At 40.0% G+C, this 14,790-nt stretch overlaps 1 protein-coding gene across 3 annotated transcripts; it reads left to right on the top strand.

Moving 5' to 3' along the window:
- Window positions 1-487: 487 nt before the first annotated feature.
- LOC127629433 (NF-kappa-B inhibitor zeta-like) lies at window positions 488-14,087 on the top strand. 3 transcript variants are annotated; one of them, XM_052106524.1, is made up of 11 exons: window positions 488-780; window positions 7,477-7,598; window positions 7,688-7,709; window positions 7,792-7,838; window positions 7,938-8,551; window positions 10,209-10,314; window positions 10,399-10,545; window positions 10,950-11,010; window positions 12,406-12,569; window positions 12,671-12,751; window positions 12,904-14,087. In XM_052106524.1, exons 1-10 carry the CDS (start codon window positions 549-551, stop codon window positions 12,743-12,745), a joined length of 1,590 nt encoding a protein of 529 aa, XP_051962484.1. In that variant the 5' UTR covers window positions 488-548; the 3' UTR covers window positions 12,746-12,751; window positions 12,904-14,087. The 3 variants fall into 3 exon arrangements, with proteins under 3 accessions (XP_051962484.1, XP_051962482.1, XP_051962483.1); XM_052106522.1 differs by having other exon boundaries at window positions 7,935-8,551; XM_052106523.1 differs by having other exon boundaries at window positions 7,935-8,551; window positions 12,671-12,765.
- Window positions 14,088-14,790: the final 703 nt, after the last annotated feature.

The following is a 14,790-nucleotide window of genomic DNA, read 5'->3' as shown; positions in this document are numbered from 1 at the left end:
TGAGAAATGATGCATTCAGCTATAAAATGAAATATGGCCAATTCTAGCTGTAATACTGAGATGGTTAAAAGGTAACAAGATACATTGTCTTGTCCGTCTAGCGTCGGTAGATATCAGTGTATGATCTAAGTTTAATAAGTGCATACAGAGTGGCATTTGCTTCGTCGTCTTTCTGGGAGTTTTACTTGAAATGAGAATTAATTCAGCTACATTTCTGAATAAATGTTTGTCAGATCTGATTGAGGTTTTTCTAAGGACCTGTTATTGAATTTTCGCCCATTAGCCAAAAAGAGTTCATTTTCGATTGAACTGCTTTCCTCCACATGGGTTCACTGTTCAACCGTGTTGAAAAACAGGTTAGTTATGGAATTCAAAATGTGCCATCTGTCCCGCCTTCTCAAGTCAGATAATGCAAAATATAGGCTACATCACACCTTATCTTTAACACACCTGATTGAGGACTAGCAGTTCCATTTCTAACTATTCGTTGGGCTAGTTTGTGTTTGTGATCATAACAGTCTGATACAGGGTTAAGATCAGACAACAGCATGGTAAGCAGTCAGGTATGGGCCACAGGACGCGAAATGCTACCCGTATCACGCAAAACAAAACATACCGAATGTTCCAATTATTCGTTTGACGGTTCACCGCTGCCGGGACGGCCTGCCTCGAATGTAAGTGGACCGAATCTACTGATATCGACGCAGAACCCGTCAGACGTGAAAGCAGAAGTTAGAGATGTGAAGAACATCTGCGTCACGGAGTCACCAATCCAAACTGGTGGGCACTAAAATATCTTCTGAACGGTGTTTATGTCTATTATTGATTATAGACATATAATATTGCTTTATAAAAAAGGATACTTATGTTTGTAGAAGCTGAATGGTTAATAGACGTGCTTATTTTCAAAATAAAGCACAGTTGTGACTTCTTTTTTTGTGAAAATTCTGTTTCTGTTTTCTGTCAGGGTGAAAGGGTCCTGCACAACAGCCGTAACTAGTGTCGTATGACAGTGTTTCCCAAAGTTTTTTCTGCCGCGGCACACTTTTTACGACTAAAAAAGTTTACTACACACCACTATCCCACATAGGCTTAACCATCGTCAATATTGTTCCTTTTCAAGAACTTGTCCATGTTTTCTATTCGTCTTATTAGTGTGTTTACTTGTAATGTTTAAAATTCGGCTATGCAAATATTTCTCAAAAATTGGACCTTCTCATCATCCGTCATTTAGACGACAGGGTTGTAAAAATTCCTTCATAATCTATTAGGCCTATTACGTCATTTTAATTGTCATATTTTAATGATAATAAGACATTTAATATCTTTTATTTGTGTTCACGTTTTCATTTTTAATCATGAACTTACAGCACGAGCAAATAGCAGATTATAGGCTACATTTATTTATTTATGAATAAAACAGATGAACAATAGAGACATGAAGCAGATCAAATTTTTTCAATATTTTGCAGTGACACGGGGACCACTAAAACACGACAATTGAACAACGCAATATTACAAAAAACAAATACGATTAAAATATGAACAAAACACGTAAAATTTTAACTGAACAGAACTCAATCGGCAACTCAAATCTTCCTCCTGGTCCGCGTTGACTTACACTCGCCTGTACGCAAACACATCAAGGGAGACTGATGCTGTGCAATTGTCTTTAGATTTTGCGTCTTTGTCTCGGACAGACAGACTTCTCGTGACTGTTTTAATTTGGTTCTGGATGCTGAACTCAGAGTCAAGCGCCGCATCGCCCTCCACGAGACATGAGTTTCAGAAAGCACCCCAGAGGGCCGATTTTACGAGTTTGCCGTAAAAAAGCGGGAGGTGTGCACAATAAACATTGAAAACATGTATTTGGAAGAGAGAAACAAGCTTGCGGTTGCTTTGATAGCAGAAAGGGTCTCTCATATTCGTCAAGGATAAGGTAATATTTAATTAAAATATATATTTTTTTGACATTTAATGTCTCCACAAATGTGGACAGTTTTGAAATATTTCTTGTTGCTTTAGTAGGCCTACTCTCAAAGACATTAATGGTGAAGCAAAAACGTGTGTGTGAAAAACACTGGTGAAAAGTCACAACGCGTGTAAATATCACTCACCTTTGCACATGAATTGTTGCTCTTCACTACCACAAATGTGACCGATTATGGTTTAAAAACGGCGAATTTCTCCGAAAGGTGAGGAGTTTGGGTCCCTGAAATAATTATAATAATTTTTTTCATGCGTTTATTTATTAATTTTGTGGAATTTGACCATTTTCCACAGCACTCCTGACAATCTTTCTGCACTGAGGCACAGTGGTTGGGAAACACTGTTGTATGAAACAAATTTTAACATTTACAAATTTTAATTTCACAACAAAATTCAACTAAATTGAATTGAACAAAATGTAAATATTTTTTTATTTGATAGAATTAGTTCAAGTTTTATTCTTGAAATGCGTTAATCTTTTTAAATGCGTACACATTTTTTGAGTGTACATTTACAAAGTAATTAGTGACTGTAATCGAATAATTTTTTTGTCAAACTAGTGCAACACATTACATTTTAAATTCTTGTAAGCAGATTAGAGTTACTGACTTTAACTAAAACTGATTGTGTTTTCCCTCAAGAGTTTCTCGCTGTAAGCTCGTGAAAGTCATAATTTCCTGTCAACATTTGTTGTTTTATTGAGGCATCATTTAGACACATGGAGGAAAACAGATTAACATACTTTAATCTTTTAACATGTCACAAGTCCTGCAAAACATCACTGGTGTGATGATGCCAGTAGTTCTCTCACTGGCATCAAATGTGCTGGGAGGTTAATTCCATAACAGGATCTCAAACCTCGCAACAGATGTGTTCTACATACTCTTGTCTTTCTGGGTTTATTCTTCCAAGGTAGCTTGGCAAGACTGGTCTTCGTAAGAATGCAAGTCCATTCATTGCATTCTTAGCAATGAGAAACACCCATTATTTGGAATTTGTAGAGTGGAAAGTGTTTTAGAAAGTAACTTTAAAGAAAGTAATTAGTAATGTGATTACTTTTCCCACGAAGGAATCAATAAAGTAATCAGATTACATTTTAAGATAATTGGATAGTAATTTGTAGTGGAATACTTTTTTGAGTAACTTACTCAAAACTGGCCATGACAACATTAACAACATACCACGGCTTCTCATAATTTATTGCTTAAATAATAGTAATACCAATAACAATGCAATTTCAACTAGTTCCACAGAATAATTGCATAAGTACATGTAGTTCCCTTTTCAAAAAGCTACACTTCTGAGGCTGCGCTGAAAAGCGCTTTGGGAACAGCTTTAGGTGTGACCTCTGTGAAAATGTGTGCAACACGTCAATGAACATTTGCCGGAATTTATAGCCTCTGCCGGTGTAATCATTGGATGCACCTGCGGCAGGGCTATAAATATATGCATCACAGGCGCGTTGTCAGATTTTTTTGTCTTCAGATCACTCTGTGTTTGTGTGCTTCACGAGCCTGTCAACTTTCTTTCCTCTGTTAGGAGTTAGAATTTGTTAGGCAGTGTGCAGAAAACCTTTTCTCTTCTTTAAAAAAAAAAAAAAAGAGAGAGAGTGACTGAAAGTCAGAACAAACGATATGTGTTCCCTTGTACATGCTCTATGGCTGAGAGGGACACGCATCAGTTTTGCTTAGTTTGTTAGGGGGAAGAGCATGCTGCTCTCGCGTTGGGGCAGGGCGGGTGCGTGCATTGCGATCAAATGGTCAAAATGCTTTGCACTCGCCTTGCTTCCTAGAGTCGGCACCCACACTTCATTCGTGGGGCTCTTGTATGGATCTTGTATGGAGAGACGTGTCCGTCCCTTTCGTTCGCTCTCTCTCCAGACCCAGCTGGTCCTTCCTGTGATCTTGAGTGATCTTCAGTTCATGAGGGGGACCTTGAATCTCTTGAGTCTGTGGACCACGAGTTACCCACCTCCGAGCATTCTTTGTATGATAGTAAATCATCAGAGGAATTACTCGATGTGATTACTCATGTGGTGGCCAGGCTTCAATTAGTCTGGCCACGCAAAAAAGAGACCCCCAAACACTCCAAGTTGGAGGACAGATTTCTGTCTGGTGGCCAAGGGGAGGGAACGCCTCATCAGTCCCTTCCTTTCTTTGATGACCTCCATTCCTCGTTCATGGAGGAAACCTTATACTTCCCGTGTCCACGTGCCCTCGACGTCGATATATTAACTATCGTGGGTGCTGAGACACGGGGGTATTTGATGATGCCGCCGGTTGAAGAGACACTTAAGGGTTATCTCTCGCCGGGCTTGGCATCATCCCTAAAAAGTCCTTCTCTCCCAACTAAGCCATGCAGGACTACCTCAACGCTAATGGGGAAGGCTTCTCAAGCAGCAGGTCAGGCTGGTGCTGCTCTGAACACTATGACAGTGTTACAGGCATACCAGGCTGATCTGCTGAAGGGCCTGAGGGCGGATACCACGCTCGACGATTAAGCTTTCTCTGAGCTTCGTCGAGCCATGGATCTAGCTCTCCGTGCAACCAAGCAGACAGCCCGTGCCATTTGCCGGTCTATGTCTGCTTTAGTTAGCACAGAGAGACACCTGTGGCTTAACCTTTCGGGCATCAGAGATAAGGACAAAGTTTTCCTCCTTGATGCCCCGGTTTTGCCTTCTAGCCTGTTTGGAGACGCTATGAATACAGTTATCTCCAGGTTCCAGGAGGCAAAAAGCCATGAGGAAGCATTTGGGCAGTTTTTTCCTCGCCGCACTCAGGGGCCACCCAGACCCACCCGGTCCTGCTAGAAGTGAGGCTCAGAAACAAAGCGTGGCGAGTGCTCTCCCTCGTAAAGACTGGGGACAGGCTCGTCGCCCTCAGCAGCCCCCAAAGCAAGACCTAAGAGGAGTAATTTCTAAGAGGAAGAAACCCTGATGGTCTTGGGCCCAGCCTTGTGGGGGTAGCCCCCCTCGGGATGGGGCGCATGTATCATCCACTTCGGCCCTCCCGGTACCTCCACGAAACCTCTCCATTCCCGCCGCCTCTGGTGTTTCGGGAGTTAGAGGCTTCCAACGAAAAGTTGTGTGTACCGTTGCTTCCTGCCTTAGTAAAGGACGCGGAACACTTGACATCCCCTCAACAGGAAGTGTCAAAATTAATACCCATCTCAGAGAACCTGGCAGCGTGGAAACTTCTGCCAGGTATTTCTATGTGGGTCCTAAGAAAAGTTGAAAAAGGCTACAGAATTAAATTTGATCCTTTTGGGCCTTCTGCACATGAGACTGTTTCAGCTGTCGCTAAAAGCCAGGAGAATTCATCCAAGGGCCAGTCCCCTAAGGCAAATAGGGGTTGTACAGGGCAGAAGTGGACAATTCTTTGCCATGGGGGCCGCAACAGGGGGGCGGCCTCCACCAAGCAGACTATGTCGCATTGGGTGAGGGACACTACTGCCCTGGCCTACAAGGCGTGCGGTTAAGCTTCGCCAGTAGGTATCAGGGCTCACTCTACCAGAGGGCTAGCCTCCTCTAAAGCCTTGGCTAGAGGTCTCCCTCTGCAGCATGTTTGTGATGCGGTAGGTTGGTCCTCTCCGCACACATTCATCAGTTTTATAATTTGGATGTTCCTGCTACTCCGGGCTCTTATGTCCTTGAGTCGACATCTCAAGCTCATGTCTGAGACCTCTCATGCTCTTGTGAGCACACTACACAACCGTAGGGGGTCCAGACAGCCACAGCGTGTCGGCGTGGGTATTCTTGTTCCCAAAGCGCATTTCAGCGCAGTATCAGAAGTGTAGTTTTTTGAAAAGGGACTTAAGTGTAAGCCTAGTTCCCTGAAAAAAGCGAAACGAGATGCTGCGCTTCATTGCCGCACTGGGATGCCCCAGGACTGCTTTTCAGACAAAATACCTGACGACGCACCTGTGATGCATCTATTTATAGCTCTGCAGCAGGTGCATCCAATGATTACACCGGCAGAGGCTATAAATTCCGGTCAATGTTAATTTACGTGTTGCACACATATTCACAGCTGGTCACACCTAAAGCTGTTCCCAAAGTGCTTTTCAGTGCAGCATCACGTTCTGCTTTTTTCAGGAAACAAGGGTTACACTTAAGTAACCCGAGATGTTCATTATTATTACACAGGGATCGAATGACTGTCAATTTGATGTTTACCCTATTGCAAGGTGTTTTTGTAAAGTACAGGACAAGTTTGTCACCTAACATTATTTTATAGAATGAATATTTTTGGTCCTGGGTGCTGATCAGTAGAGATTTTCAGCAGTGCTACAATACCAAATGTAAGGCATTTTTCCACTGTTACCACTTTTACTAGTTCCTAGAACTAATTTAGGTTGTGTTATTTTTACACCACTTGATCTAGTTCCACATGGAACTAAAACCTGAACCAAACCAGGGCACTTTTAGTACCTGCTCCAGAGGTATTGATTTCCTTTACTTATTTATGGAGAGAAAAAAATCAGCATGAGTTTAAGACGTCAACTAAAAATGAGAATGTGTACAAATAATATCTGATCGTCAAGTTACACTTTAATGACTACGACGTTAAACAATGTAATTTAAAAAAATAACGAAAATGAAACAAGACTACAAGAAAATACAGCATCAAAATAAAACCATTGACATTTCTTGCTTATTGTGTTTATAGTTCGCTAGTTTATATTTAATAGTTACAAGTGACATTGTTTATTGGAAGCATAAGTATAATAATGAAAATAAATTTTAAAAAATGCAGGTGACTACAAATTTAGGTAGTGGAAAAGTAGTCTGCTCTTCTATATTCAAAGACATCATTTTCAAATTGACCCACTTTTTTTTGAAAAGTTCAGTTTTTGCTGTCAAAAACGCCGTCTCAGTTTGGGCGGAAGGCCAAAACTGAGAGAAAAAGATGTGTTTGAATACAAAAAGGAATTAGTGTGGCCATGGCCTAATTCTCCAGAAAAACCTAAACACTAGCATTATCAAAATATTTATCTGTTTGTTTGAGGATCCAGACTAGCCTGACTGAGCACCATTGTCTCAACCATTAGAGTTTGGGGTGGGAATTTCAGTTAGTTTGTCCAATGGCAGATAGAGGTAGTCTTCAGGATACCTGTTGCAAAAAAAATCTTTATTTTTGCAAATTCCATTTAGTGCTGCTAGAGACGCAGAAATTAACCACTTCACCTTTCAATATAAAAGTAAGTAATAAGACCTACTTTCTCGTACAGTATAGAAAGGATACATAGAGCATATATATGATATAACTATTTTATGAGACAATATGATAGAAAATTATTTTAAATACATTTTTGCCTGAAACTCAATCAGTGTTTGTGTGCTATTTAATCACAGTTGATTACTATTGCAGTGCAATATTGAAAACATTAAAAACAAAGTTTTATTCACATTTTGAAATTTTAAAGGGTATGTTATAAAGGGCATATATAGCCTTCAGGTGATTCACTAACAGGCCTATGTTCCCTTAGGTCAAAAGAAACAGAAGTCCATATCTGAAAGGAAATACCTTGGTGTCAGAGTGAAAATGCCTGTGCGGGATATGCTAAAAAATATACGAATAGCCAAGGGTATCGATCCCAAAGATCTGGAGGTAGGAATTTTAATTGTGTACACTTTCACAGCTGTACAGATGCATACTTTCATTGTCTGACATCATTGTCCGGCTGTCTTTTTCTTTAGGGAAAATCCAAGGCTTCCATAGGTAAGGGTGAGCACTGTAAAAATGGTAGTAATCTTTTGAAGTTCATTCTGTTTTTAATTAGCAATGTCTTATTGGTTCACAGGGGACAAAAAAAGGGTTAACACTGGTACTAACTTGAAAAAATGCCCGGTGAGTGGTATATTCAGACTATTGCATAACTAGCTTGCTTGAAATTGTTTCAAATGCAAATAGATAGGTTGTGACATATTTTCATGTCTTTTATAGAAGAAACGACAAACAAAGAGTCTGGAGGACCTTGCAATTATAGTCAAAGTGCTGGAAGAGGATCTTAAGACCTGTCAATCTTTCAGATCTCCAAATAAAAGTCTTTCAGCTTCATACTGTTCAGAATATAGAGAAAAGTGTTGGGGTGAAGATGCAACACAACACAGTTGCATGGCCATATACGGTCAGGAGAAGGAGTTCCCTCTGTCTCCAGGTTATTTGGTACCATCAGAGAACTCCCCTGTCCATTCTGTTTGCAGCTTCTACCCCTCCCCAGCTTATCACCAGGGTACTGATATCTTCTTGGGGAATCAGGACAAATATAGCAGTTTTGAGTCAGATGACTACAAGTGTGAAGATCAATATGGAATGACTTACTCTCCCTCCAAATCATCTGAATACCAGGTGCCCTCTCCACAAGAATCATTCCATTTCAGTCCCAACTCAGAAGCCTGGGAGGTTTCCCCAAATGAGATGAACCATCAACCATGGCGCAGTTCTCAACAAGACGAGTGGAGCAGTATGGCCTTCTTCTGCGCACAAATGCAAAGAGAAGAAAATCTGCTTAAGGAAATATCTGATCAAGAGCTTCTTGCCGTAGACAACAATGGAAGAATGTGAGTTGTCACACATTGTTTTACTTTTCCAGAACTATTTCAAGTGATCAAGCCATTGCAGATGGTTTCTTCATGCAGATAATGATGGGTAATCCTTCAAAAGATGGCCCTAATTTATAGAAATGAACAAAATGCACACAGTTTCTGTAACACAATCTTGAAAGTACAAAGAATTGCAAGGGTGTGCGTTTGCATTGCCATCTTTATTATTTGAAACTTTTTATGAAATACAGAAAGAACTAAATAGGGCCTGTCATCACCGTTGTCACACTGAATAAGCAGCTCCATTATTTTTTCTCTCTCAACTTTATGACAACCCACATTATTAAGTCTTCAACCACAGAACCAAAGAGAATAGATTAATGTCTCATAATGCAACCCAGTTGAAATTTGAGGCATTTCAGCACCAACAATCGTTGACGACACAGTGGATCTACCATTTAGACTGTGGCAAGTTCTCTCACCAGTAGAAATGACTGAAACAATGGTTATTGATATGCCTATAACCTCAAACCTGACGACATCCTGAAAGAATACACCAGTTCAGATGACAGTGTTGTCACACACATTAAAAGATGAAGAGTTTACCTTTCTGTGCAATGCACCAATAGTACTCCACCCATTGAACACAGCTGTTTACAATGCGTGATACCACGGCATTTAAAAAAGATCATGCCATGACCAATCAGTATGTTTACATGCACAATGAAAGTTACATTTCAGTTGGACTAAATCAATAATTCACCTTTTTAAAATGTCATGTATACGCTTTAGTCTGACTGAATTCATACCAGGACTAACAGACCAAGATAATGCCATAATGTACACACCTATGGCCTTGGCATTGTGCGAATGCTCCGAAAGAGAGAAGTGAAAAATGACGCTGATGTCCTATAGACATCATATTGAAGGTATACTTCCAAATATTCTATTACGCATTGTGTCATGTATTGTTCGACAGACAGATTAAGGCTGTAGCTTGACTTCACAAAAGCCCTGTGTAGCTCGATTAAAATGGCACATATAAACGTACACTCACTGAGTACTTGATTAGGAACACCTGTAACCCTTGTTATTCATGCTCATGCGATTATCTAATCAGCCAATAGAGTGGCAGCAGTGCAATCCCAATAATCACACAGATACAGGTCAGGAGCTTCAGTTAATGCTCACATCAACCATCAGAATGGGGAATTTTTTTTTGATCTCAGTGATTTAGACCGTGGCATGATAGTTGGTGCCAGACTGGCTGGTATGAGTATTTCTGTAACTGCTGATCTCCTGGGATTTTCACACACAACAGTCTCTAGTGTTTACTTAGAATGGTGCCAAAAACAAAAAACATCCAGTGAGCAGCAGTTCTGCAGACAGAAACGCCTTGTTGATGAGAGGTCAACAGAGAATTGCCAGACTGGTTCGAGCTGACAGAAAGGCTACTGTAACTCAGATAACCACTCTGAACAATCGTATGGAGCAGAATAGCATCTCAGTCAGAATGCACAACATGTCGAACCTTGAAGCGGATGGGCTACAACAGCAGAAGACTATGTCGGGCACTTTATTAGGACCATAGTGTTCCTAATAAAGTGTTAAGTGAGGACTATGTTTCGCAGGAATCCCAATGTTGTTATTTACCCTAAGCTTTCTCTCTCCACAGCCTTCTTCACAGAATGGTTGAGGATGGAAAGAGAGCTCTTGTATATGTTATTGCCAGAAGGATGGCAGCTTTGAAAAAACTGGATATGACAGATTCAGAAGGAAAGGTGACGAACACACCCACGCATTCACATGTATATTCTCATTCAACAAACATGCATATATGTTGCATGTGGCATTTTGTTTTCTAGACTCCGCTTCATCTTGCTGCACAGAGAAATCAAAACTTCATGGTGGCTGACTTGCTGTCACTTGGTGCAGATGTCAATGAGAAGGACCGATATGGGAAAACATGTCTCCATCTCAGTGCACAGAATGGATATATTAGAGTCTTGGAGGTAAAATTGTTATGTGGTGCTGTATTTTTAGCACACAGGAACTTCTTTTCTTCCTTAAAATAACATAAAGGATAGTTCTTACAAAAATATATATAGTCATCATTTACTTACTCTCATTTTGTTCCAAACCTTTCTTCTGTGAAACACAAAAATAGATGTAAGGCTGAATTGCTGACATTCACTTATATTGGATGGAAAAAAGATGCAATGAAAGTGAATGGTGACTGAGGCTAACATTCTGCCTAACAACTCCTTTTGTGTTCCATAGAGGAAAGAAAGTCATATTGGTTTGGAATGACACAAGGGTGACAAAATTATGTCAGAATGTTTTATTAATATTTTGGGGTGTGATTCAGGGCCTCCTTTTACAGTCTGCAAATTGACTCATAAGTCTCTTTTGACAGGTTCTGAAAGGTTTCATGAGAAATGGGATATTTATTAATTTGGAGGAAAGAGATGCTAACGGTATGTTCATTTTCTTGTCTTTAAGCTAATAATGTAAATGCACTCTGCATTATATAACCATCTATTGCTTTGTTCATTTCCACAGAAGTCAGTTTGATTGTTTTCATATAATAGTCATAGATGAAATTGGCAAGGGCAAAATGGCACTTTATGAGTCATTTCCACTGTAAGGCTGTGGCTGCACATCTGCTGTAGACATTCTAGAAGAATCTCACATTATCAGTCATTAACTTGTCTTGTTTTAGACCGTAACCAGTTTTAGACTGTAACCCTCATGGAAAAGAGACTTCTTATTTTTACTATTTTAAATCTAAATGTGCATTATAAAAGATTTCCCTCTCTTTAAAAAGTAAAAGGATGACTTGGGCTGTCAAGCTTAAAAAAACAACAACTTAAATGTATCATTAAAGTGTTCCTTATGACCTGTGAGATATAATCCAAGTCTTCTGGAGAAATGTTATAGCTTTGTGCAAGGAACAGATCAATATTTATGTTGTTATTCACTAAAAATCTTCATATCTGCCCTAACTTTCCATGGTGCTTTCATGATAGAAGTAGTGGTGTCTGATACGTTAACAAATCATTTTTTTAAGGGACTGAAGCGGTTGTCATAATGAACCAACTGCTCAAAGTTTTTTCAAGATCAACATATCTTTATTTTTTATGTTACAAACATTCTAACAATCACTAAATAAAAGTTTTAAGCTGTTACCATCTGTTAGCACTGTTTTGATGCAGCGAGGTGGTCTTGTATTTTGACATCAAACAAAGAATGCAAAAACTAATCAGTCTACTCGAGGTTTCTCCCATTCCGTCCATCACTCATTCTAACCACTTCCAGTGCTGGGAAAGTAGAAGGGTTAGGTTTTTAGAAACTTCTATGCCTGAGGAACTTGGAATCCCATGCTGCATTGCAATGTAAACAATATGGTGGTGAGCATAGCTGGCAATCATGTTTGCGATCTTAGCTATTGTAAGTGTTTGGTAAGATTATTTTTAATCACAACGCACACAGAACTCACGCTGGAGGATCTGTCAGTGCAGGAGAAACTGACGTGCAAAATGGTTAATGATTTGTTTACACATCTGACGGATCCCGTTCTTGATTTAACTCATTGTCTCGGTCGCATATTTTAACAGCCCACTAGATGAACGATTATCAGTGAATAACAACTTAAATTTCAGTCTGTTCCTTACATGGCTTGAATGGCTTCAGACGATTTGGAATATAGCACACCAGATCGTCAATTCACCATTTACGTTTCACGGAAGAAAGAGTCAGAATACAGGTTTAGAACGACAAGAGGGTGAGTAAATAATGACAGAATTAAAATTTTGGGTGAACAATACTTTTAATGTAATATTTGTACCATATTGTTTGTATTTTCTATGCAGGTCTCAGTGCGCTGCAGTGTGCAGCAGTAGCGCTTAACCACACGGTGCGAGAACTGGAGATATGCAAGTCTGCAGGCCAGGTCCGGCTGCATACGCTTCGCAAGGAACAGATGATGGAAACACTGGAGTGCCTTCTTCAAATGGAGAGCCATTTACACGCTTTGGTGAGATTGATAGATTAACATGCCACTGCGGTGTGTCTGACCTAACATGAATCACTTTAATAAGAGTCACTATTATCTCTTTTTTTCCAATGTACGATCAGGGGCACCTCAATGCAAATAAAAGAGGTGTGGATTCCAAGCCATGTGAACAAGCGGCCTCCTTTCAGTCAGATTAAATTGAGGTATGAGGTGCGAGGTGTGTGTTTTTGTCTTAAATCTTAGATGATGACTGATGTGCCATAAGGTATAGAGAGTGTTTGAAGTAGTGTTAAAACTGATGCTCAGCCATAGCTCTCCAACTGGTTTTTATTGAATTGTTTGTCCTGTTTTTCAGGCTATCAACAACATGACTTACAAGTGGTTTGATTACCTAAGATGCTGCAAGTCTAGCAAGTCATTTGTCTGCCAAGAAAAGCAGAGTTGTTTTAACTGACGGTAAATGTTTTTGAGTTAATACAAGCTTTAACCTACCATTGAAAGCAAGATTTTACTAATCAGTTTTTATCTAAAAATATGAGAGATATTTTATGGCATGGTAAAGCTATGTATTATGCAACCTTAGGTTTTGTTCAGTGTTCAGGGGTAAAGCATGGTGTATCACTGCACAAAAACACTATGGTTGCCTATTAGCTGGTTTCTGTGAAACTTCCACTGTTTGCTACGTTTGAGTAGCAGATCCTTTTGAAATGGAATAAAGAATGTGGTATGACCTCCAAGAGCAAATAGTTTTGATATTGAGGACACTGGTATGGTTATGTATACCTAGATGTTTCTTTGTAAATGGATAGTTCACCCAAAAATTTACATTTTGTCATCATTTACTCACCATCATGTAATTCCAAACTCACAAAAGGAGACATTTTAATGAATATCCTGGTCAAACTTTTTGTAGTACAATTGCTGTTCATAGTTATTAAAAAAAATAATAATAATAATAATAAAAAGCTTAAGGGTAACTAAACCCTAAACCAACTTTTTTTAGTTAATGATCTGTAAGCATGGGGCTTTATTAGTACTGGTCATTGATTCAATAATTTAGACATTTGTGTATAAAGTGTTTTAATTCTACAATATATGGTGTAAAAATGTCTGAGTGCTGCCCTCTTCAGGTTGAACGGTGGCTACTGCAGTTGAATTTTCCTAATGGCTGTTTGCGGTAGTTCGTGACGTAAGCGGTGAGAGCTGACGTAAGCAGGTTCCAGCTCACCACGACCTTGGTACGAGCTAGACACTGGCCCCATTCTCCCTTGCGCGGCTGCTTCGCTAGCATCGTCGGATGCCGATCGCGATGCGGGAGTTAAAACCGCAGTTTGAGCCAGCGGCTCGAATTGATATGGCTCCGGCCCTGTGCCCACAGACAATTCACCCTCCTCCACTTCAGGTGAAGGTGGGGGAGAAAAGTCCTCGACTTCAAAAGACCGCTCCGTGGCAAAGCTACTTGCGTCACTCCAGTCACTCTCCATTTTAGAGTCTGACAGCAGCTGTCAATTAATCCGTCACTACGGGTCTCAGGTGCACGCCCCCATTCAGCCCCGCCCTCGGTTCATCCCCTCTATCCCCGCTGGGGTCTGCCCACTTCCAGCATTTTTCAAATATTGCTAGTGGGTGGAGTCAGACTCTGAGCAGGGGTTTAGTTACCCTTTAAAAGGACCAAAATTGTCAGAAAAAGTAATCATACAACTCATGCGTCATATTCCAAGTCTTCAGAAGACATATGACACATAAAGGGAAAACAACCCTTTTTTTCATAGATGCATTCAGGATTTTTTGTTTATGTTGTGCTTGTCACATTACAGTATATTACAGTCGCCTTGGTCTTACAATGACACCTAGAGGCCTGTATGCTGCATCATTCAAATGCAAATGTTTTCAGTAACCGATACATTTGTAAACAATAACAACTCACAGTTAGCTAGGATTCGTTTAATCCATGAGTGAAAGTTTTCAATAACAGGGCAGTTACTGAGATTAAGCGAGTAGTATTCGGCTGGTCGTGATCCTAACATGGCTGCCCCCATGAGGCGCCCTTGCACCATGTAGAATAAACAGCTTTTATAAGGTCACTGATATGACTGGAGTCTTCATCTAATGTGAGTGGTTGTGATATTATACATGTGTTTCAGAATAACTATTCATTTATTTTAGAGTAAAACCTTTTTAATGAGGAAAAAAGTACTGAGTTCACTTTTCATTTTACTGTGAAAATCTTGACGTCTGTTGC

The sequence above is a fragment of the Xyrauchen texanus genome, chromosome 36 (assembly GCF_025860055.1).
Source record: "Xyrauchen texanus isolate HMW12.3.18 chromosome 36, RBS_HiC_50CHRs, whole genome shotgun sequence".
In the NCBI taxonomy this organism is placed as follows: Eukaryota; Metazoa; Chordata; class Actinopteri; order Cypriniformes; family Catostomidae; genus Xyrauchen; species Xyrauchen texanus.
This window is presented reverse-complemented; position numbering and strand designations above follow the sequence as displayed.

Coding starts and splice junctions, on each gene's coding strand:
- LOC127629433 (XM_052106522.1), top strand. CDS start 549: ATGGTAAGCAGTCAGGTATGGGCCACAGGACGCGAAATGCTACCCGTA. Junction 8,552..10,208: donor GTAGACAACAATGGAAGAAT/GTGAGTTGTCAC, acceptor CTCTCTCCACAG/CCTTCTTCACAGAATGGTTG. Junction 12,570..12,670: donor AGAGCCATTTACACGCTTTG/GTGAGATTGATA, acceptor ATGTACGATCAG/GGGCACCTCAATGCAAATAA.